The 26,203-nt window shown below is 40.2% G+C and overlaps 1 protein-coding gene across 4 annotated transcripts in view; it reads left to right on the top strand.

Annotated features, from left to right (window-relative positions):
• The window catches only part of LOC124711153 (histone-lysine N-methyltransferase eggless-like), a 352,937-nt gene that overhangs the window by 230,848 nt on the left and 95,886 nt on the right, over nucleotides 1–26,203 (top strand). For all 4 annotated transcript variants that reach the window (XM_047241057.1, XM_047241054.1, XM_047241056.1 and 1 more), the window contains exons 15-17: nucleotides 10,539–10,734; nucleotides 22,120–22,287; nucleotides 25,080–25,222. In XM_047241057.1, the coding sequence (XP_047097013.1) occupies nucleotides 10,539–10,734; nucleotides 22,120–22,287; nucleotides 25,080–25,222 (507 nt within the window). The remainder of the gene's footprint in view (nucleotides 1–10,538; nucleotides 10,735–22,119; nucleotides 22,288–25,079; nucleotides 25,223–26,203) is intronic.

Raw genomic sequence — 26,203 nt, forward strand, 5'->3', positions numbered from 1 at the left:
ACCCACCTCTTTCCCTGCACAATTAGTGTGACTATACAGAGCCTCTGCTAGTACTTCATCGTTGTCTGAACCATCCTGAAGCAACACAACTGTCCTAATGACACACAGCACAAGTACTGTAATAATAATAACCATAATAATAATAATAATAATAATAATAATAATAATAATAACAGTGACGACGACAACGACGATGATGATGATGATGATGATGATAATTGATACAATGTATGTCTGGATCACAACATTTAACGTTGTGTTTCGGCAATGTGCAACATTTATTTTGACCACTGTAGCTTTTATCCCTTTCACAAAGACCTATGATACTACAGTGGATACATAGCACAATTGGACAACTACATGAATATGAATATGACACCATCTTTATATGGTCCTTCCCCTCCTTACATTATTTTAAACATTTAATTGCCAATGTCTTCTCCAGCTAGTGACATGTGACGTGTGCCCCTCAGAGTAGTATTTTAAGTACAACAGTCTTTGTCGCTGCTATTAATAGTATAAAGTTGTCACTTGGAAGTTTTGTTTTAACACACCACCCGTTAATTGGGATTTAATTATTGTACTTGGAATTAATATGGAAGACAATTTTTGGTTGTGAACTATCTTTTTTATTTTAAAATGAAAAGCAATAGCAGCAACATTAAAAGAAACTGGGGGTGCTTTCACTAAATGGCTGACTTACTTCTGGACTTTAGGAAATTTAATGCAATTTCTTCTGAGAGTTGCAATGGCCCACAGTTTTGGCTTGGAAAGCAAATCTTTGGTAAAATTTGTTACTGAGCGTGAATTTAAATGATTCCTTGTGGAAATTGGTATTAAATTAATTATCGGATTTTGTAATGTTGAAATGATTGTAGGTTCTATTGTATTTCACAAACTAAGGACTATGGTGCATTAAATGGCGCACTCGAACTATAGTAACCAAAAGAAATGCTTCTGTATTTAAGGAAACACACAAAATTATGGAACTGTAAAGGAACGACAGGTTTCTAAATGAAATGAAATGATCGTATGGCATTGTTGGCCGGGAGGCCCCATTTGGGGGAGTTCGGGTGCCGTATTGCAAGTCCTTTTTAGGTGACGCCACTTCGGCGACTTGCGAGTCAATGATGATGAAAATGATGAAGGACACACAACACCCAGTCCCCTGCTGGGAATCGAACCAGGGCCCCATCGGTGGTAGGCGGTAACGCTACCGCTACACTACGGAGGTGGACTCTAAATGAAACAGGGTTACTCTTTAACACTATAGGGTTACTCTTTAACACTATAATTTAAGGAAATAAAAGTCAACTTACACTATTCCACACAGCAAAAATTTGATGCCTGATATAAAACAAAAGATCCTCTACATGAAACAGACAATATTCAAATGCATGCAATGGTTATTCTGATTACTCATAACAGTTCCAGTTGCAAATAATTAAGTTGCAGTTCAAGAAAGATCTCCTATGACCATTTCATTAAATCTGCAGTATTAATTATGTAACAGGAATCAAGCTAACCAAGAGAAAGAAGCACAATGGCAAGAGAGTAAAGAGGAAAAGAGAGTGGTGGCCTTGTTTCATTGATGTTTATACTAATTACACATTATAATCTTTGTATGATTATTGATATATTATCCAGAGGTGCCTGGCATAGTTATATTACCTTGGGTAAATTTTGTGTAAAAGTTTGTGATGTTACATTGTCCGGTGTTAGTTGTTTGTGAATGACCCCTCTGTCTTTTATACGTCCTCCAGCTGTGCCACAAACACTCATCAGTTTCAGCTGACAATTAAGTGTGTATTCGTTTTAACCATTCACATTCTGTTTCTAATTTCCTGAACTGAAGATAAGAGGCACTTCTTAAAGATGATGATGATGATGATGATGATGATCACTATGAAAAATGTTCCTATCATAGCACAAAAAGGCAGATATGCCCTGGGGAGAGTTACGGATGTAAAAGAAGGGAACTAACTTTTCGACTTACCTGGTAGCTTCAGAGACATGTAAATCAAAACATCTTGACATATCACACTTATTTTGCTTGTTGGTATTAGTACCTATCTCATGTAATGTAATGCATTGTGTCAAGTAAAGTAACGTGATCCATGATGTCATGTTGTGTAACATGACACATGCCATCATGTCATGCAACATCACATCTTCATGACATGCAATATGTCATAACATGTCATTAATGTTTAGGACACTGGGATACTTCCTATTATATTTGCACCCTCACCCTTGTATACTTCCTATTGTAGATACATCCCAATCTCTAGAAGCACATAAATTTGTGTCTGTTTGTCCTTACACCCCACACTCTACATGTAATGGGGTGAATAGGAGGATAAATAGTCCCCTTGTGGAAAAAAAATCAACCTCCCCATCTAGAAATCAAAATTTATTTTAACTTTCCCCTCCAGAAACAAATCCACCCCCAGAAATTTTATCACCCCAGAAAAACTTTTTTAGCTAGCCCTTAAATGCTCTTCAACCATGTGGTGATATATGCTAATATTGTGTCAGACCTTCTTTTGCCCAGTGTAGTGCTGCAGCTTTTGTGGATGGACTCAACAAGTCATTGGAAGTTTCGTGCGGAAATATTGAGGCATGCTGCTTCTGTAGCGATCCATAATTGTGAAAGTGTTACTGGTGCAGGATTTGATGCACTAATTGATCTCTCAATTACATCCCATAAAAGTTCGATGGGATTCATGTCGGGCAATCTGGTTGGGCAAACCATTCACTCGAACTGTCCACAATGTTCTTCAAACTGGTTGCGAATAATTGTGACTCAGTGGCACGGTTCATTGTCATCCATAAAAATTCAGTCATTGTTTGGGAACATCACATCCATGAATGGCTACAAATGGTCTTCAGGTGCTCAAAGCATCCAGAGGACCTTGTCCATTCCTCGTAAACTCTGCCCTCACCAGTATTACGGAACCACCTCCACCAGCTTGCACTGTGCCTTGTTGACAATCGAGGGATGTGCAGCACACTCAGCTGTTACCAGCTGAAATCCAGACTTGTCTGACCAGGTCAGTTTTCCAGTCATCTAGAGTCCAGCCGATATGGTCATGACACAGAAGAGTGTGCTGCTGTAGCCCACTAACGCCATATTTCACCACGCTGTCCTAACGGATACATTCGTCGTATGCCCCCCATTGAATTGTATGGTTATTTCATGCAGTATCACTTGTCTGCTAGCACTGATGATGCTTTGCAAATGCCTCAGCTCTTGGTCATTAAGTTAAGGCCAGTGGCCATGGTGCTGTCCATGTAAGACGTAATGCATGAAATGCGGTATTCTTAGCACACTCTTGACACTGGGGATCCCAGAATATTGAATTGCTTAACGATTTCCAAAGTGGAATGTCCCTTGCATCTACACTATGTGATCAAAAGTATCTTGACACCCCCAAAACATACGTTTTTCATATTCGGTGAATTGTGCTGCCACCTACTGCCCGGTACTCCATCTCAGTGACCTCAGTAGTCATTAGACGTCGTGAGAGAGCAGAATAGGGTGCTCCACTGAGCTCACAGGCTTCAAACGTGGTCAGGTGGTTGGGTGTCACTTGTTTCATATGTCTGTACGCGAGATTTCCACACTCCTAAACATCCCTAGGTCCACTGTTTCCAATGTAAGACACATGGCACATGGCACAAAAGCGTACAGGCCGACCTCGTCTGTTGACTGACTGAGACCGCCAACAGTTGAAGAGGGGCATAATGTGTAATAGACAGGCATCTATCCAGACCATCACACAGGAATCCCAAACTGCATCAGATTCCGCTGGATCCACTGCAAGTACAATGACAGTTAGGCGGGATGTGAGAAAACTTGGATTTCATGTTTGAGCGGCTGCTCATGAGCCACATAACACGCCGGAAAATGCCAAATGACGCCTTGCTTGGTGTAAGGAGTGTAAACATTGGTCAATTAAACCGTGGAAAAATGTGTGGAGTGACAAATCATAGTACATAGTGTGGTGATCCAATGGCAGGGTGTGGGTATGGTGAATGTCATCTGCCAGCATGTGTAGTGCCAACAGTAAAATTCGAAGGCGGTGGTGTTATGGTGTGGTCGTGTTTTTCATGAGGGGACTTGCACTCCTAGTTGTTTTGCATGGCACTATCACAGCACAGGCCTATATTGATATTTTAAGCATTCGGGGATGGTGATTGCATGTTTCAACACAATTGAGCACCTGTTCATAATGCACAACCTGTGGGGGTGTGGCCTGCACAGAGTCCTGATCTGAATCCTATAGGAAACCTTTGGGATGTTTTGGAATGCTGACTTCGTGCCAGGCCTCACCGACCATCGTCAATACCTCTCTTCAGTGCAGCAGTCTGTGAAGAATGGGCTGCCATTCCCCAAGAAACCTTCCAGCACTTGACTGAACGTATGCCTGCAAAAGTGGAAGCTGTCATCAAGGCCAACACCATATTGAATTCCAGCATTACCGATGGAGGGCACCACGAACTTGTAAAATCAGTTTCAGCCAGGTGTCCGGATACTTTTGATCACATAGTGTAGCTCCAAAGTCTATTAATTCCCATCTTGCAACCATAATCACATTGGAAATCTTTTCACGTGAATCACCTGAGTACAAATTACAGCTGCTCCAGTGCAATGCCTTTTTGTACCTTGTGCACATACTACTAACACTATCCCAATACTTTTGTCACCGCATTGTACATTGTTTACTATGTCTGCAGAAGTGTTGTATGTGATGCACCATGAGGGAAATAGGCTGACCCTCTGCAGACCAGCACTGTTCTAAACTTCTGTGCTGATGCCATTGAGCCGTCAGTTAACATCAGTCACAGGTTCCTTATAGTGTGCCAGCCGTATTTTAATTCCATACAAATCTACGTACCATTCTGTTGCTCACCAACTAAAGGAACGACTTTTCAGTAAAAATCTGTAACATGACCCTTTGAGTACCGTAAAGACTGCCATTTGAGATGGATATGACTAGTGATGTAAAACGCCTGGGCATTTATTAGATAAACACATGGGCAAATTGCCAAAATTCATAAATGCCCAGGTATTTATGCATTTTAAAGATTAATTGACAAGTGGCACTTATAGAAAAGATTAACTGATATTTTGTACTTGAAAAGGTATTTTGCAACTCTGCTTCTGTAGTGATTAGGTAATCAAGTTAAAAAGGCTGCTTTAAAGTTATGGAAGACTTATTGGGGAAAATAAATTGGACTGTAAATGTAACTATACATTTTTAATGAGGTCAGTTCTTGGGGTAGTGTATAATAAAAAAAACAAAACTAAACTATAGTTTGAAAGTAATTCTTGAAATAAAGAATAGTTTATATTAAAGTAAGTAGCCTGCAGATGGTATTTTTACTTATACCATGATACTACTGCGAAAAAATTACAGTAAAAAATGTATACATAATGATTTTAATTTGGAATGAGTCATGTGCCAATCCCGATTCTGCCAGTCCAAGAATCACTGATTCTCTAGGAATTGACTAGTATCGGAATCAAATGATCACAGTGTCTTCGGCATTGATTCTTTGTTATTAAATCTTTTTATCTCAGTGTTCTCATTTTATCCTCACAGCAGTACAGCCACACGAAAGTAGATAAACAAAGGAGCAGAAAATAAAACTATAGTCTGTCTCAAATTTCACTACATCTGACAATGAAGCTCCCCCCCCCCGCCCCCTCCTCTCTCTCTCTCTCTCTCTCTCTCTCTCTCTCTCTCTCTCTCACCGAAAACAGTTTAAGAATACACTTAATATCAACAAACATATGCCAGCTGTTTACAAACATATGCCGACTGTTTAATACATCTAGTAATAATAATAATTATTTGAGATTTGACAATTTTTAAGGAGGAGTGCTTTCCAGATTTAACATACAAGTCTTTGTTTCATAACATTTTAGTGTAGTAAACACTGACGTTTGAAATTAGGGGAGTTCCATAGCTAGCTGTTCAGTTCTTTACCCTTACTATGCCCTCAAGATTCTTCTTCCCAGTGAATAATTTAAATCAAGTGCAGAGCTGCAAGGGGGTCTTGAAGGTACAGGGGCAGATGAGGCATCATTGGAGCAAAAAGTTCGTCATTGACTTTTTTAGTCCCTGAGTATCCTACAAGCAGTGCAGCAAATGTACACAGCAGAGAAATGATTGAAACAATACACCTCTCATTTCTCCTTCTAAATCAGCAGGGGTTGTGTGTTCCACTTTGCTGGGTACATGGGAACATAGATGTCAGTGAAAATGAGAAAGTGGAGCAGTGTAGGAGGCCTGCAGGGAACACATGATACATCATTAAACAATAAATTCAGGAAAATGTGCTGTACAGTATTGATTAATCAAATTTTAAAGCTGTAAAATGTAGTTGCCATTTTCCCAGTCCTTTGCAGATCAGTGTGATTGATCTTTGACATAGCTGGAGTAATTGGTCTTCCTCCGTAGTCTTTGTGTAGTCAGCTCTTAATTAAGCAGCCATTTCAACACTGTTCTAGGTGTTACTTGTGTGCTTTAGTTGGTCAGTGGTGTTCTGTACTCATTTACTGATTGCATTGTCAAAGACCAACAAGTTTTTGCAGCTCTCTTGACATTGTAATTATTTCTTTGTCACACATAGTGAGGTTGACAAGCCACATTCTTATATCCAATACTGCTGATGGATAAATTTAAAAGTAGAAAAAGAAAATCGGAAAAAACCCTATTCATAGATTTTGTAGCTGTTTAGGTTCTTTCTACAAGGAGGAAATAGGGAGAGCTGGAAAGGGTGGGCGGATCAGTCAAACTCCAGCTTGAGAGAGCTTAGAAAAAAATTTTGTCTCCCTTTATTTTCACAGCAGAGTCTGCCTGTGTAGCTGGATGGTAACATGCTTGCCTCTCGTGCAAGTAGTGGGCTCCGGGTTCAATTCCCAGCCGGGTTGGAGATTTTCTTCGATCGTGTACTGGGTGTTGTGTAGTCCTCCTCCTCCTCCTCCTCCTCATCATCATCATCATCATCATCATCATCATCATTTCATTCTCATCACCGACACGCAAGTCGCCCAATGTGGCGTCGACTGTAATAAGACTTGCACTTGGTGGCCAAACTTCCCCGGATGGGGCCTCCCAGCCAAAAATGCCATATGCTCATTTCATTTCCCAACAGATTTTTTTTTTCCTACATTTAAATGTGTTTATTGGTACAATTAGTGTTTTGCCTCGTCAGGATAAGTATTACATAGCCTTATAACTTTACTGTTGTCAAAGTGCATTTTCCTTTTGGTAACTCTTATATTTATGAGTATTAGTTTCGCCCACAGATTTTTTGCAAACAGATTTGTCCACTGTCTCCTGCTGAGTGTAATGTCCTCCACCAAGACACCGCAAAAGTCGTATTTTTTATGGGAGACAAATCGATGTCTCTTCCATGACATCAGATTTGAAACTATTTTGATGTATATAACAAATTAACGGAGAATAATATCCCCCCCCCCCCCCCCTCCTCCTCCCCACTCAATTCCCTCCATTACCACATCGTCAATTCCTTGATGTGCAGGATGTGTCCTGTCAACCTATCCCTTATGTTAGATAAGTTGTGCTGTAATGCTTACTTCTTCACAGTTTGATTCAGTATCTCTTCTCCTCATTGATAAGCTAATCTAATTTAACCTCCGCCGTGCTCCCGAATGCAAGTCCAGTGTGCTAACCATTGTGCAAGCCATTCCATTGTCACACACTTACTTTTCATACTCCACTATTCCATGTGAAGTCTTCCAAAAAATTCTGTTCTTGTCAAGATTATATTGTTGCGTGTCACAATGAATATATTTAACGTAGTGTGAATGAAGTGAGAAATTGTTACACCAGCTGTGAGGTGGGTATGAGATACCTGAAACTCTGATGATGAATTTTTGATACTGCAATCATGTGTTAAAAATTTTTTTTTACTTGGGATATTAATAAAGGCATTTAGTAAACAAGATGAGTAAGTAAAACACTATGTTTAGGATATAAAACTTTTTTTTTGTGAAATAATGAAGCGTCTAAATTTTCTCAGAAAAAGTACAAGTTTCAAATGTTTAACATTTTTTTAAACAAAATTTGAACAAAATTACAGTTTCTGTGATAAATTAACATTATGACATTATCTTCTAATTATAAAATGGTAAAAGAAAATGAAAGGTCTTCAGAGATAAATTAGCTCAGCACCAACATTACACCTACAAATTAGCACATTTTCCGCACATAAAAGTTGCATGCTCCGTACACATTGGCTTCCCACACTTTGGCCAACAATTTTTCCCCCAGTACAGTCACCGCACCTGACATATCTACCTGTCCTTTTTTTTTGGGGGGGGGGGGGGGGACTGGCAATGTAGTGATCAGCAATCCTCTTTCGAATTAATCTTGGAAGACATATGTTTTCTTGTCTAATGCGAAGACTGTCATTTATCAGATTCAAATCTAAATTACAAATGAAATCTCGGTGCTTCATGCGTGTTTTGACCCCTTTGTTATTTTCTCTGTAGTGTGTGATGGCATTTATGGCAGCCATATTGAGTATGGCATAAAAAATTGTCATAGGCCAGCGTTTGCTGTTGCAGGCTACTTCATAAGTGGCACTGAGTTCATCTGCGACATCGACACCAACATTAGTTACATTTTAATAGTAATCATTTCCAGTTTTCTTACCACCTGTCGATTGGTCTGTTTTTATGATGGTGTAAAGTTGACATAACCAGCACAACTTTATTTTTTTGGGTACCTAGGACACCAATGTAATGTCATTCTGGAACCCAAATCGAGAACTATATACTTCTGTTCCATTTTTGAAAATCTCTGTTACACTTGTCTTGTTTTTATGGACTATGCAGACAGAAGTCAATGAATGTTCTTTCAAGAGGTGGATCATAAGGGGGTAACTAGTAAACCAATTATCGAACGTCAAATTCCTATTTGTTTTTGTTATTGGCTGCACTAAACAGTTTACGATATCATATGCTTTATTACTAAGCTGGTAAGGTCCTGGTGGTTGTTCCCGAGTAAACTTGCAGTTTGAGGATATAGAATGTCTTCGCATTACAAGAGCATACATTTTTATGCCGTATTTGGCTGATTTGTTTGGCATGTATACATGGAAAGGACATCTCCCTCAGAAAGATATCATCATATCAATAGTAAGGTTCTCAGACAGTGTATATTGTTGTTGAATATTTTCAACAAAATTATCAAAAATATCTCTTATAGCAGCCAGATTGTCAGTCATTTTCAGCAATGACATTGTAGTCCAAAAGATTGTAACTCCAGTATCATGTATACGCCACAAATCGTTCATGTTCTGTCTGTTTGGGCGGTTCAAATCCTCCAAAGTTGCATCATTCATGTGGTACTGCTCTCTATTTTTTGGATATTTTCCTCTGATATTCCTTTTGTGATTATTATTTGTGTGTGTAAGTATGGTTTTCAACATACTGTTTGTCATAAAAAGACTCCAACATTCACTCTCTGTTTTGGCATGTTTTGCAGCACCTTTTACGCCTGGAGAAATGGTAATAATATTCTCTGAACCAATACAACCACTTCGCCTAGGACAATCCTTCATCCATTTGGTACCATCTTTGGATGTATAAAAAAAATCCCACGTACCTCAGGTGACTAACTAGGAGTCGCCAACACAGATTTTGGCCCTTCTGAATAATCCAAAATACCCTCTTGCTTCAAATCACTTTCTTCATATCTTTGAAAAACTTTTGTCAATCTCTTCTTCACTCCTCTCGGAGTCACAGGAACCAGAATTTGAGCAGTTTTCTGAAATTTCTTCTAGTAGTTCTTGTAGCCGGCATTAATTTTCTTCATAAGACATCTTGAGAAATATAAAAGAATACTATAAATAACTACATATCCCATAAACTTGCTGACAGCTCAAAAATGTAACACCGACTACAAGTTTGGGTGTGACGTGCACACGTCTCTCCCTGTGACGCTGGTACAACTATAAACTCAACAGTGCATCTTGGCCCCCCTCTCCAATACCACCTAGCTACTGTGACAGCAACATTTGTGTGGCAACAATGATATTCAATAATCAGCGATTCAAAACACCTCGGGTATGACATACCCGATCTCACTCATGCCTGGTTAAAATGTTAGGAATAAGAGTAAATTCGTAGTTTCCTTAATATTGTAATTATAATCTGAGATGATTTGTAATAAAACAGAAAAAGAACTGAAAAATTTATCTTTTTTCTAATGATCTTACCAGGTCCTCGAATAATATGTATAACTTTAATGTTAGAGCATATCACTGACAATCTTATTACTGATGCTTACTCTGAATACTTGTTAAAATGGAGAAGAATAGTTTTTAGTTGTATTATTATTTATGTGTACTTTTCTTGTAGCAATTGTAAATTGTACTCTTAAGAAACAATGAAAAACATGAAATTTCGTATCTGTAAATTACACACCAGTTATTCATTGCAGAATAATGTATTTCATTGTTTCTAACAACTTATATTTTGTGCACAATTGCTGCAGGGAAATTGTCAAAGGCCGTGGACGTCGCTCTGTTGCTTATCGCAGTCCATGTGGAAGACGAATCCGCACAATGGAAGAACTTCACCGGTATCTACGATCTGTGCGTTCAAAGATGGGAGTTGACCTCTTTGACTTTGATTTCTGGGTCCACTGTTGTGCTGAGTTTGTGTTAGAAAAAGGCTTCAGTGAAATTAAGGTGAGCCCTTTGTGTGTATTTCACACAAATCATTATGGTGCTGGTTGATACAACATGGGAAACTTCTTGGTCTTAAAGAATGGTATGACTAAAGATAATTGTTTACTCTACTGGGCAGGTGTTGAATAGTATTTGGGTGTGTAAACAAGGCAGGTGCACTGAAATAGTTTTAATGTGTGTGTGTGTGTGGGTGTGTGTGTGTAAATGACTCAACAACGCAAAACAATCAACTTACAGTAGCATGGGTAGCCCATGGGCGGATTCCAACAACCACTTAATGTATGTCAACAACTTTTGTCTGTACCTTAGTTCTATGTCACTACACTCAGCAGAACATCGTCTTCAAACTGTCTTTCAGAAGACTCGGGTATAGTTCTTTGTCTACAAAATCACATGTTGTGCACATCAGCAGAATATGATATGCTCACTCACACAGGGAATTATATCTGGATAATAAATGGCTAAAAGTGATCGACAACCTTTGCTTTTTATAGCTCCTACTTGACGGCAAATCAACATTGTTACCATCTGTAAAGCAGCTAAAGATAAACTGTATGCAGAAATTAATCTCCGTAATCTTGGTTGATAACACTTATTGGGGAGCAGATTGACAAATCGATTTTAACCCTATTAGACTATAGCTGTGTCTCTTACAGGTCAGCAACACCTTCCGTTATAAGCCTACTAGGTCCTTCGTGAATGGAGCTTTCTGCACGAGTCCTCTCAATAGCCTCTATTTGGGGCAGATATTCCATGTTTAATGAATTTAATTAATTACACAGTTAAGATTTGTTTTACACCAGAAAATCCTTGTTAAATGACAATTTTTTTCCCCCAATACCCGTCTCCTGTGAATTGTTTGATAACAGGAAGAACAACGGAGGTTAGACTAAAAGACAGGCATTGGGAGCTCTGTTACCCCATGATGATGTGCCCATCTGTCCCACAGACTGAGCTCCCCCTCGGTGCACTCCATGCCCTTAGTACAAATCAACCTCTGGTATGGCATCATGAATCTCACAGACCCTAACACTTATCAGCAAAGTTCTATTTGGTTATCCATTATGATGAAACCTTTACTCCAATATATACCAACAGCTCCTAGGATGATGAAAAGTTCAGCTAAGCATTTATTAACAAAATTATTGGCAATCCACAGAGTTCAACGCGCCAGAAATTTTGTTATGTGCAATGACAACATCAACATCTTAAAGGCAATTGGAAATGACACTCTGACTAACTATGATCTCCACCATTAATGTACTTTTATACAACCTGTGTGATATGCCTCTGGACACAAGCCATTTAAGCATCCTTGTCAGTGGAATTTACTGGCAGATTAAAATAGTGTGTCGGACCTGGACTCAAACCTGGGGCCTTTGCCTTACGTGTGCAAGTGCTCTACTAACTGAGCTATCTAAGATTGACACCCAACCCCTGCATGGCTTTTACTTCTGGCAGTACCTCATCTCTTACATTCCATGTTAAGAAGTAAAATTTCTGAGGGCGGGTCGTGAGTTGTATGCGGATAGCTCATTTGGTTGAGCACTCGCTCACAAAGGCAAAGGTCCTGCACATGTCATCTGCCAAGATGTTTCAAATCAGCATACACTCAGCTGCAGAGTGAAAATTCATTTTGGGTGAAGGACAATGATTGTCCTGATTCAATAGTTAAGGTAACTTCCACAATGAACCTGCAGCCAATGCCAATCCAAGAAGCTACTTATTGGCATATCACAAATGCTATCTTATGAAAACCGGAAGAAGAGTGTATGATCAATGTGTGACACAACAACCTCCAAATGTAAAAGCCTCCACTAAGAAGTGAAGAGCATTGCTTTGCCCTTCTTGAAGAGAATGCGTAGTCATGTGTTGCATCTGTATTGGTCACACTTATTGCTCAAGTGGCTACAAGTTATAGGAAGAGAACACCCTCAGTGAATATTAGTAGTGACCCTGATGGTCGTTCAAACTGCTGATATAAATTAGTCTTGGTGAGTCATTTGCATGTATTCTAGTTAACAATGCAACAAAAGCATCTTTCATTTTAACCTTCGTACTGGGCACTTAATATTACCACTTGATTTATAGCATCATTTTAGGTGACTTACAGGTGAGGTAGAGCTGGATAAGAAATATGTCCTGTCTCTTGGGAAACCCTTTCCAGACATAAACCATAAACTCCAAATCTTAACTCCCTCTGTACTTTCTCACAGGATACTCGTCTCACAAAGTATGCTGTGGAATTAGTGTATTTGTATTTTATTCATGTCATAACATTTTACAGATGATCTGATTGGATTGTAGAAGGAGATAGGTCAACTTGTGTCTTACGATACATATAGTTACATAATTCTCAAACACGATTTTTCCCAGTATAGGTCTGTGTTGAACACAGTAATGTTATTAAATTGTTATTCTTATGATGTACCAGTACTTAGTGCCTAAATGTTACAGACATTATTTTATAGTGTCTGAATGTTACAGACATTATTTTATACATACAATGTTATACACAGCACTCTGCTATTAAATAGTCATATTCTTCAAATGATAATTTCATCATTCATAATTTTCTCAGTTGAGTAGTAGCATTCCTCCACCAAGAGATCATGTAGTTTTGTCTCTAGTGAACCTGCTGCCATGCTCAGTACATCTCTACTCTTTGAGTTTGTTGTAGACTTTCATACACATTTACTAGTGATGTTTTGGAATCATTAAATTTACTTTGTGTCTGGTGTTGTACAAGTGTTTGAAATGATTTTCTTGTTAGATCAGGACTACTTTGTAAAAATATGATGATCTCAAATATGTACAACGCATGGATATGTAATATTTTTAGGTCACCTGAATAAATGGTGACAGGATGTTCTCACATTTTTCTAACTTTCTTTTTTTAAGTAGCAGGATTCTGATGGGGTTTGAATTCCCCCCAAAAATTAGACTGTCTTCTTGTGTATTCAAAGTAACTGTGGTACATCAATTTCCTGCTGTTTATGTCTATTATACCAGGTAGCATGTTCATTGGAAAAGCAGAGCTGTTTAATTTAGTAGCTAAATAATTTGTGTGCGCTTGCCACTTTAGATTTTTGTTCAAGTTTAGTCCCAAGAATTTGATGGCTTGAGCTTCTTCCATAACTTGATTTTTATGTACGATACTGATGCCACCGATTTCTGATTGTTGGGTTTTAAATTGTGTAAGCAGGCTCCTTGAAATGATAAGTTTAAGACCACATTTTTGAAACCATGTGTGTTGGTTGTGTAGTGTTTTTACTACACCATCAGGAATTGCCCTCACATTTTCTTTTTCAGTAAGTGCTGAAGTATCATGGGCAAACATAGTTGAGCACTGATATTGAGAGGTAAATCATTTATGTAAAAGAGAAACAAGATTGGCCCTAAGACAGCCTTGAGGGGTTCCTTGTGAAATTGTATCCCACTGAGATGCATCATTTATGGTGTTAGATTACCCTGTGCTTCATGTTTGCCAGATAAGACCAGAGCTACTGCAGAGCATTTTGTCTGAGATGTATCTGTGTAGTTTATGAATAAGCATGGAGTGATTCACTGAATCAAATGCCTTTGTAAGGTCACAGGAAATACCTGGCCCTTTACTGCTTTTATCCAATGATGAGCTGCTTTTTTCCAATGAATTCATTAAACTACTGTGAAATTTGGAAGGTAGAGATGTAAAGCTGGTAGGGCAGTTCTTGAGCCATGTTTGGATAGCAAAGTTGGGAGAGCACTTGCCTACAAAGAACCAAGGTCCCAGATTCGAGTCCTAGTCCATTTCACAATTTCAGTATGCCAGAAGATTGTGTATCTTTCTGTTATTTGTCCTTATCACCCACAATAAACTGATTTTTTAATATATATAAAAACAAAGATGATGTGACTTACCAAACGAACGCGCTGGCACGTCGATAGACACACAAACAAACACAAACTTACACACAAAATTCTAGCTTTCGCAACCAACGGTTGCTTCGTCAGGAAAGAGGGAAGGAGAGGGCAAGACGAAAGGATGTGGGTTTTAAGGGAGAGGGTAAGGAGTCATTCCAATCCCGGGAGCGGAAAGACTTACCTTAGGGGGAAAAAAGGACGGGTATACACTCGCGCGCACACACACACATATACAGACACAAGCAGACATATTCAAAGGCAAAGAGTTTGGGCAGAGATGTCAGTTGAGGCGGAAGTACAGAGGCAAAGTAGTTGTTGAGTGACAGGTGAGGTATGAGTGGCGGCAACTTGAAATTAGCGGAGATTGAGGCCTGGTGGATAACGGGAAGAGAGGATATGTTGAAGAGCGAGTTCCCATCTCCGGAGTTCGGATAGGCTGGTGTTTGTGGGAAGTATCCAGATAACCCGGACGGTGTAACACTGTGCCAAGATGTGCTGGCCGTGCACCAAGGCATGTTTAGCCACAGGGTGATCCTCATTACCAACAAACACTGTCTGCCTGTGTCTATTCATGCAAATGGACAGTTTGTTGCTGGTCATTCCCACATAGAAAGCTTCACAGTGTAGGCAGGTCAGTTGGTAAATCACGTGGGTGCTTTCACACGTGGCTCTGCCTTTGATCGTGTACACCTTCCAGATTACAGGACTGGAGTAGGTGGTGGTGGGAGGGTGCATGGGACAGGTTTTACACTGGAGGCGGTTACAAGGGTAGGAGCCAGAGGGTAGGGAAGGTGGTTTGGGGATTTCATAGGGATGAACTAAGAGGTTACGAAGGTTAGGTGGACGGCGGAAAGACACTCTTGGTGGAGTGGGGAGGATTTCATGAAGGATGGATCTCATTTCAGGGCAGGATTTGAGGAAGTCGTATCCCTGCTGGAGAGCCACATTCAGAGTCTGATCCAGTCCTGGAAAGTATCCTGTCACAAGTGGGGCACTTTTGTGGTTCTTCTGTGGGAGGTTCTGGATTTGAGGAGATGAGGAAGTGGCTCTGGTTATTTGCTTCTGTACCAGGTCGGGAGGGTAGTTGCAGGATGCGAAAACTGTTTTCAGGTTGTTGGTGTAATGGTTCAGAGATTCCGGACTGGAGCAGATTCGTTTGCCACGAAGACCTAGGCTGTAGGGAAGGGACCGTTTGATGTGGAATGGGTGGCCGATGTCATAATGGAGGTACTGTTGCTTGTTGGTGGGTTTGATGTGGACGGACATGTGAAGCTGGCCTTTGGACAGGTGGAGGTCAACGTCAAGGAAAGTGGCATGGGATTTGGAGTAGGACCAGGTGAATCTGATGGAACCAAAGGAGTTGAGGTTGGAGAAGAAATTCTTGAGTTCTTCTTCACTGTGAGTCCAGATCATGAAGATGTCATCAATAAATCTGTACCAAACATTGGGTTGGCAGGCCTGGGTAACCAAGAAGGCTTCCTCTAAGCGACCCATGAATAGGTTGGCATACAAGGGGGCCATCCTGGTACCCATGGCTGTTCCCTTTAATTGTTGGTATGTCTGGCCTTCAAAAGTGAAGAAGTTGTGGGTCAGGATGAAGCTGGCTAGGGTAATGAGGAAAGAGGTTTTAGGTAGGGTGGCAGGTGATCGGTGTGAAAGGAAGTGCTCCATCGCAGCGAGGCCCTGGACGTGCGGAATATTTGTGTATAAGGACGTGGCATCAATGGTTACAAGGATGGTTTCCGGGGGTAACAAACTGGGTAACGATTCCAGGCGTTCGAGAAAGTGGTTGGTGTCTTTGATGAAGGATGGGAGACTGCATGTAATGCGTTGAAGGTGTTGATCTACGTAGGCAGAGATCGTTCTGTGGGGGGCTAGGTAACCAGCTACAATGGGACGGCCGGGATGATTGGGTTTGTGAATTTTAGGAAGAAGGCCCATCCTTCATCAAAGACACCAACCACTTTCTCAAACACTTGCTTCGTCAGGGAAGAGGGAAGGAGAGGGAAAGATGAAAGGATGTGGGTTTTAAGGGAGAGGGTAAGGAGTCATTCCAATCCCGGGAGCGGAAATGTCTGCTTGTGTCTGTATATGTGTGGCTGGATACGTGTGTGTGTGCGCGAGTGTATACCTGTCCTGTTTTCCCCCTAAGGTAAGTCTTTCCGCTCCCGGGATTGGAATGACTCCTTACCCCCTCCCTTAAAACCCATATCCTTTCGTCTTTCCCTCTCCTTCCCTCTTTCCTGAAAGCTTGAATTTTGTGTGTATGTTTGTGTTTGTTTGTGTGTCTTTCGACCTGCCAACACTTTCATTTGGTAAGTCACATCATCTTTGTATATATATATATATATAATCTCCTGGTATTGATGCAGAAAGGTGGGAGCGAGGTATCACAGAGTACATCTTAACTCTTGTATTGGGTTATTGATTATGAAGATAAAGAGACTAATAGCTCCAATGTTGAGCCCCTTCAATGCCTCATTCACCACCATTCACTCAAAAAGATATTTGAATGCATGCTAACCCCTTGTGTTCTCAAATGTATTTTCTACTGTCCTAAAGAAATACGTTGCAGAAGTAAAGCCACAAATGCAAATACCCCTGCAGATGCTAGCACTTGGTGGAAGTGAAATGATATGTCCAAAACAAGACAACCACAATAAGCTAAAGGTCAGATTTTTGGATGATTAGGCTCCAGTAACAACCTGTGGTGACAGTTCTTTGTTGGGCTCCCTGCCCCTGCCCACCATCATAATGTACTAGACTACAGCGATAAGTGGGAGTGAAATCCAATTTTTAATTTGATCCTATCCCGCAGTACAACGTAAATGGATCTAGGGCATGCGTGCAGGAGTTAAAATTGTTGGTACACATGAATCCTTAATACTTGTGCTTTTAGGAGGTGCACCTTATCGTTGTGGATAATTCTGTCCTGCCAGGATATGCCCTCAATAGGAAGTGCAGTGGAATATAAGTGGTGAAAAGGTGAAGGGTGATGTGGCTGCGTTTTTCATAAGCACATAACACTATCCACAACTGAATTCTTGAGACAATTACCCTGTTCAATTGTTTTTATTGGGAGACGTTGAAGCAAACGCTGTTCTTTGGGGCTGAGAGGACAATGTGGTCCCTGTTCACCCTCGTAATGGAGGTTGCCTTTTGATACATGCCTGCTTCCTCTAATAAGAGGGCCCACCATAATCTAAAGCTTGTGAGATAGCACTTTCAGTGCATCATATTTTACATGCCTGTACCTTATGTGCTGACTGGAGAGAATCCATTGTTCTACAAGGGGATTCACTTTCAGTTTTATGTAATAATACATTAATCTGACCATAGCCTATGTTCAGTGTCAATGTGCAATAACCACTTACAGACAGCAGGTGGCAGGACTAGGAGTAGGGGATATATATAAAACGTGTTGGGGGAGGGGGGACACGGAAAATAGTGCAGTTGTTGAAATGCGGAAACTGACCAATTTATCTGGCATCCCAAAAAGCATCATGATTGGCTTTTGGGGCAAGGGTGGAAGCATTTCCAAAATGGCTAAGTTTGTAAACTGTTCGTGTGTCACTGTAGTTAAAGTATACTGTGCATGGCAAAATGGCACTATCCAAAACTGGTGCCAAGGCAACTGTGGTGCCCCACAAACCATAGATGACAGGGGTAAATGACGGCTGTGGAGATGTGTACAGGCAAATAGACATGCAGCTGTTGAGCAACTGATTGCCCAAGTGAACAAAGGGGCTACTGACAGTATCTCCTCAACAAACATTCTGCGACTGCTTCTGCTTTGTGTCTCCGCAGCAAGTGCCTGGTTCATGCATCCTTGCTGACGGCTGTTCATTGGTGACAAAGCCTGAAATTTACATGACAGTACTGCAATTGGACATCCACTAAGTGGTGACAGGTGGCCTTTCAGATGCACCACATTTTAGGGTTCATCAGACAGATGGCCATTGGCATGTATGGTGCTGCAACAGTTGTTGGAAGGCTCTGTATGTCCGTCTTTTTAGCAATGGCCACGGTACTCGGCTGTTCGAAAGAGGGTGTCAAATTAAACACCTTTCAGCTGTCAATTTTCAACCTTATTTTATTAGGCAACCAGTTTCAGTGTTTTACTACACCATGTTCAGGATCCAGGCCTGAGGAGAGAGCATTATGGTCTGGGGAATGTTGTCATAGCAGCCTGGAAGGCACAGTGGATTAGTATGAAGGCTTTCACGACCGGATGACATATCTCCTGGTAAACCTTGCGGGATGTAAGGTCGTGGTCCATGAAACTCTTCAGCTCCTAACGTTTCGTCCAGTGCTTCGCTGGACATCTTCAGAGGGGTGTTTCTCCTCCGGTGAGTCTTGCCGACTGCTTTTAAAGATGTCTGTGAGTCGGCAAGACTCACCGGAGGAGAAACACCCCTCTGAAGATGTCCAGCGAAGCACTGGACGAAACGTTAGGAGCTGAAGAGTTTCATGGACCACGACCTTACATCCCGCAAGGTTTACCAGAAGATGCACAGTGGATTAACACCTACATGCAGTTTGTCCCCCCACCCCTTGTCACGGCGGCGTCTTCCAGCAGGACAATGCAACATGCCACCCATCTTGCATGGTTCAAAGAGCACCAAGATGAATTTACTGTGCTTATCTGGCCACCAAACTCCCCGTATTTAAAACCCACCCGAATCTGGGGCTATCCCACCTATATTTAATTACTAGGGGTCACTAGGGCTGAGAAGTACATGCCTTTTGGTGTCAGACCTATCCCTCTGTCCTTCCTGAGGAAAGACCTCAATATCTCTAAAACTAGGAATGGTTTTTTTCTGCTTTTAATGATGTCTGTTGGCAGTAAAGGAATTTCATGTTCTAAACGTGAGTACTAATCAGCCTTTCTGTCAGCTTGTAATTTTACTATTTTGTCAATTGAATTCTTGTTTTGATAAAAATCTATACTTTTGTACTGACTTAAATATATTTCTGGCTGTTGGTGAATCAGTATGTGACTTTGCAATGACTGGTTTTAGAGATAAGAAATTAATTGTAACAACTTTTATGACTGTTAGCTTATTATTGTAAAAAATAGGCACTTATGATCTCTCTGAATAGTGCTCTAAATCTAATAAAATCAGATCAGCTATTAATCTTTCAATTACTTCTTTGCACTATAACTTTTTAAGCTCAGCAGTTAGTTGTTCACACATTCAGTTGATCATGATTGGGACCTCTCATTACATGATATGGAATGAGTCACTGTCACAGTGATAACACTACATCATCTCAGCAGAAAATATGGCAAATATGCTGGTAACTTTAGATTCTTATTCTTTATTTTTTAGTACTGTTTTTGGTTCATAATACACAAATGTAAGTAATTTACTCAGCAAATTTTGTGTCCAGCTTGTTTAACATCTTGGTAACAGTTCTGCAATTCTGGTGGTGGTTTTGAAACAAATGTCAGCACCAATTGCACTTTCCTTTTTATTTTAAATGACAACTGGTTGCCTCCACCAAGGCCATTACCTAGTGATGTATGTCAGGTGTCCTTTGAGGTGCTCCGTCCTCTCAAAGCATCTCACATATAACTAGATAATGGCTTTGGGGGCTGAAACCGGTCATGGTTTAAAATAAAAAGATAAGTGCAACTGGTTCTGACATTTTCTTCAAAATTTATTTAATTTATTGGTAAGGTGCACAATGTAATAATTTAAAGTGGTTGCAAATAGAAGTGATATATTCGAGACAAGTTATCCATGATCATATATACTTGAATTAGTTTACAGCTAGTGATAAAATTTTCCACATTATTTCATGAATGTTGTGCTATCATCACATAAAAATTCCTTTAGTGAATACAATCTTTCTTCACATTATGGATTGTAATTTTCTTTTTCTGTTGTTGAAAGTTTGTCCCTTTTAATATGTTTTTATGACCATTAGTACGGAGTCTGCAAATAGAACGTAATGTGAGAGAGAAACATGAAATTTTCTTTGTATTTTCTGTTGCACACGTGTTGAAAATGGTCTCTTACAAGTAAATTTGGGCTGTAGATCAAAGATACACAGTTCATAAACACAAATACAGGGGGTAATTAAAATCCTAAGATCTCCGAATAGTAATTGACATGAATCCCTGCAGCTTTGCATTACACAAATGTCTATAATTTTTGTGTCAATATTCTAATTTCATTTTTTAATTAACCCAGCAGATAATTCCATATCTTATAATAGTTTCAAACTAGCTGTGGTAAGCTGCCTTTCTTTTATCCACGTCTGTTTTGCAGGACATTGTTTCTTTGCAGGTGTGCGACCCTTTTTTTTCCCATTTAGCGTTCTTGTAAAGATCATTAAAGTTTTTTCACCTCTTCCCACATGTGTCCCCATAAATGTGACTGGCTCTACTTCCTTAAGCTTCTAGTTTTATGGATAACTTGAAAGCCACTGAGCTGATCATTAAGTTTTAAATTGTCAGTTCAATATGTTTGGATTGAACCTGTGCTCTCTTAAGTTATCAAGCACATTTTTGGCTCTTTGGAGGTTTTGATCTATGGTTTCATTTTGAGAAGTACAGAGATGATCAAACTTTTTCTTCAAATTTGTTGGGAGCCAACTGTGTGCCAGGCATCCCTGTCTCCCACCAATTCTACTCATATGACCTAGTTGTTTGAGATTTGTCTTGTCCAGCACAAGAGTGTAGTTTAGAGAACATTAGTTTAACTCAGTTGTAAGCAACAGATATGCATTTTCAACAATTGAGAACACTTTATAATCTCAAAGTAAAGCAAAAACAAAAGAGCAATTGCTAAGTAGCAAACTTTGGGTGTAAAACCATAAATGACTGGGGTTATACACTACAGCCAGCAGGCATCTAGAGATGTGTTCAGCATAGTGAAATTGCAGGAACTGGTACTTGCAAGCTCAAGTAAATGGTTTTGGAAATGCTTTTGAAAGTGAGATGCAGAATTTTCTTACTTCTGAATGGCTCCTTAAGGTTCCCTTTCTGTGCAACGACCGTGGAATATAAGATTATATCGGGTGTTGAGCACAACTTCCCCTGCCTGTGGCCAGAACGATCTCCCCAGCGCCTCTGCCTCAGCCTCCCAATCGTCAGCCAGTGTTCCCCAACCCTTCTTCCAACTCCTTGCCTCCTGTATCCCCTGGCCCACTTCACTCTACCTGACACAACCACTCAACACAGTCAAGCTGTGGTGCAAGCTGAATGTGTGTGTGTGTGTGTGTGTGTGTGTGTGTGTGTGACCCCTAAAGAAAAGTTCATCTGATAGCATCAGCATCATTCTCTGTCTTGTTTGGGCACCTACTGACAACACAATGCCTCCCTACGTTATCGTAATCAACTAATCTGATTTGTTTGACTTCAGTAAATATCTATTAACATAGTTAATTTTTGTTTGTTGTAATGCCATTACCTCTAATCCCAAGGGAAATGTACAATGTAAACGTATGTTGTAATAAAGATATTTGTTCCAGGATCTTTCATATGGTCTTGAAAATGTGCCAGTGTCGTGCGTGAACTGTGTGGATCACAGTGTGCCAGACTTTGTCAACTATTCCACGAAACGCTTGCCCATGGAAGGTGTACCACTCAATCTTGATCCAGAGTTCTTAACTGGATGTGACTGTGAAGATGATTGTAGGGTAAGGAGAAATACGCACACTAGATTTCAAACAGAGAATATCAAAATGGATCATACTTAAATTAATGAAGATAGCATTTACAAGGGTCATTCTTAAAAAGAAAAAATGTTTTTACCTGACAAGTCACACAATTCTCTCTCCATCCCTGCCATTTTGTCATAGATTTTCCTAATCGTTGATGCCAGTATGACACTAACATAGAGCAGGACCCATTTTTTACTGTCTGTTTGTGTGATTTTGAAATTGTGACGCATTTAACGAGCTTGCAAAGTGTGAATTTCATAGTGTAATACAGTTTCTGAATGCAAAAAAACCTACCATATCGAAATTTACAGACGTAATTGAAGTTCGTAGAAATGTGACAAATGAAGGTTCAGTTCAAAAATGCCCTTCAGATGTTGATGAAGGATTTGCCTCTACAGTTTAAGTAGAGGTTACTGAACATCCATCTTATATCTTCGACTTGGCTCCACATGATTACCATCTTTTTTCCAAATTGGATTTTTTGGCCAGAAAGCACTATGAAAATGGCAACCAATGGAAAGAGAGCAACAGTGACCACAAGTGAGTGTGCAGAAGACATAGGAGAACTAGTGGAGTGCTACAACAAATGTTTAACTTTGAATGGTGGTAATGTAGAAAAACATCTGCAGTGTCAAATTATGTTGTAAAATAACAATATGAAAAGGATAGATCTTACTTGACACATATTTGCAGACAGACACAATGAAAGAGCATGTAAGCAAATGCAGCTATCATACTGTCCTTCGTCAGATGTAGACAAAACAAAACTCTCACACACACATGACCACTGTTGTCTCCAGGTGCTCAGGTCTGACTGTGACTGCATCTGAGATGAGCAGCAGCCTTTGTTGGGGTAGGTAGTGATGTAAATAAGTGGCAAGTAGGAGGGATAGAAGGATAAGGATGGAGATAGATGCTAGTGGTACTTATGGGAGCATGCAGGGATATAATGGGCACAGCATAGGGCTGCTAGCTGCAGCATTAGAAACTGTGCTCTGGGGGAGAATGGAGGAGGGAAGAGGAGAGAAGTAAAGAATGAGAAATAACTATGTAGGTGTGATGGTGGAGTAGAAGGTGAGTGTAGTACTGAAATGGGAGCAGGGAAGGGGATAGGCAGTTGGAAGGCAGGGACTAGCAAAGGTTGCTGCTCATCTCGCGTCAGCTACAGTCACAGTCAGCCCTTGGTTTCTGGAGACAACAGTGGCCATGTGTGTTTGAATATACAGGTACTTGTGTAAATGTGTGTGTGTTCTCTGTTTCTGATGAGTGACTTGTTCAGTATCTGATTGTGTCTAGAATTCTTTTTCATTGTGCTTCTCTGCAACACAGCACTACATCTTTGTTGTGAGAGCAATCTGTCCTTTTCAAATTGTTGTTATTTCTTCCTTGAATTTCCATTGAGTGTCATAAAATAAGTTTTCTTTCATTAGTTTGAATAAAAAGGAAACATGTTCTGTAATTTTAGAATGACCCTTATAGTTGTAAAATTTTTGGCGTCTGCATCAACCACCTACAAACAGAGAAAATAAGTATTTCAGTGTTTTAGGGACACAGCTTAAACATATCAGTTGCTAAGAATGATTAGTCATTAGTGGCCAGCCGCGGTGGCCGAGCGGTTCTAGGCGCTTCAGTCCGGAACCGCACGACTGCTACGGTCACAGGTTCGAATCCTGCCTAGGGCATGGATATGTGTGATGTCCTTAGGTTAGTTAGGTTTAAGTAGTTCTGAGTTCTAGGGGACTGATGACCTCAGATGTTAAGTCCCATATTGCTCAGAGCCATTTGAACCATTTTGAAGTCATTAGTGGATAAAATAGAAGAAATAACATTTCTGGGCTATAAACAGCCAGCAAGGTTGAGTAGTGGTGAGAGTCTGTGAACTCAGAATGGAATGCCACTAGAAAGCATCAGAAAAGAAATTCGTAACAGGGAAATAAATGTGTGTGTGTGTGTGTGTGTGTGTGTGTGTGTGTGTGTGTGTGTGTGTGTGTGTGAAAAAGAGGAAAAAGGGAGGGGAGGGGGGAAAGCTAGTGACGCTGTCAAAGTTTCATCTTAAGATTTGCAACACTTACAAACTTGTAGGAATTCTTTTCTCTTTGATCAGCTTAGTTGTAAGTTTTGTGTATTTCCTTCTTGTTTCATATTAACGATCAGCAACACTTACTAATTACCTGAGAATTTTCCAGAAACTTTGTTTGTTAATACATGTCTGTCAACCAGTAAGTGCAAAAGAGAAGAGCACATTGTTATTTGATCTACTTTGTATGTGCCATTCACAAGAATACCCAAAATTTGAGAGATGCTGACTCTTCCATTTTGTTTATTTCTGGAGAAACATTTGAAACAGAAATTCAAATTTCTTACATTTATGAAAATCATATTTGTAATGAAATAAGGACAAGAAAGTTTTCTGTTGACAAAATGTTAGCAGACTTACTCACATGACATGAGTTGTCTCAAAACCAAGAATTGCCATTACCAGGCAACAGCTTCACTTCCCTTTTGTGAGCTATTAGTCAAAAGCTACAACATTTTTTAATTGCACACTAATAACATAGATCTGTCAAAATGTCAAGTTACTCTGTGGTGAAGATTCTTTGTGAAACTGTTTATCCGTTACCTAATTTGCTGCTAGAGCTGTTTTGTAAGTCATAGGAATGTAACTGTATTCGACTTCCTAGCGGGACAACCGCTATTAAGAACCATGGTATTCAGCCCAACCTCTGAGTTAGTGTTGCCTGTTTCAGATAGTTATCTTTTGTTTGCAGGATCGTAGTAAATGTGCTTGTTGGCAGCTCACAATTGGAGGTACAGCATGTGTGCGAGGTGCTCAGCCAGATTTCTCTGTTGGCTATATGAACAAACGTCTTCCAGAGCCTGTTACAACTGGAATTTATGAGTGTAATGTAAGGTAAATTAACTCATGTTTTTTGTTGCTGTTGTTTTACTTTGATTCCAGTGAAGTGTATTTGAAACATTGGAAACTGTTTAGTAACATATATACGTGAAAACAATTTTTATAGGAATCTTAGGACAGATGAAAAGATAGTTAGGGCAGGAATTTCAATCTTAAACTGAATGCAATGAAATCATCATCATAGAAGGTTATTTATTAGTATATTTTTGTTGTGACAAGGGGTGGTAGAGTTTACACGGAATAAACTGGCTCCCAAGGAGAGAACAACAACATACCCTTTATTGTTGTGTAACAGCAAAAACTCATCATTAGCTTAATTAGGCTGCTGTCTGATGGTTGCTAACAATGACACGTCTCAGCTCTAATGTTAGTTACATGAAAAGTTAACAGTAAGTAACGATCCCATTGAACCCACAAGTCCTAGATGATGATATAGTCGGCATTGGAACTGCTATCAGATGGATGCTACTGTAAGCTGTGTGTATGCCCTGATTGATGAGATGCTGGCGCGGCCAGCATAAAGGCCTGGGACATGAGCAGACCTCGAAGTTTGGGTACAAGCTCTGAGGGATGAGTCACTGGGAGCAGCCAGCAGAAAACCTGGAGTACATGCTGAATGAATAGTTTTGCTCTGATGGATTGGTCACTGGGTGTGGCCAGTGTTAAACCCAAGAGCGTAAGTGAATGCTGTCTGCTAGTCATTGCCGCATCTTAAGTAGGCAGGTCGATGGAAATACGCATGGAACATGTGACTGAGTGTGCAGTGCCATGGTCATTGAGGCACAATGTGCCAGTGGTAAGTCAGCCATCTCTTGTATTGGCTGCAGCAGACGCCGCAGACACCAAGGTGGCGTGTTTCACTCATGTATGGAGCATGCGCCAATTGCTACTGGATTGCCGGCAGTCGATTAGTTCCAGAGGATGGCAAGAGCCTGGAAACCTGCCAGTCATGGGCGTGTGTCTGGTAAAGGACTA

Source organism: Schistocerca piceifrons, chromosome 8 (genome assembly GCF_021461385.2).
Source record: "Schistocerca piceifrons isolate TAMUIC-IGC-003096 chromosome 8, iqSchPice1.1, whole genome shotgun sequence".
Lineage (NCBI taxonomy): Eukaryota > Metazoa > Arthropoda > Insecta > Orthoptera > Acrididae > Schistocerca > Schistocerca piceifrons.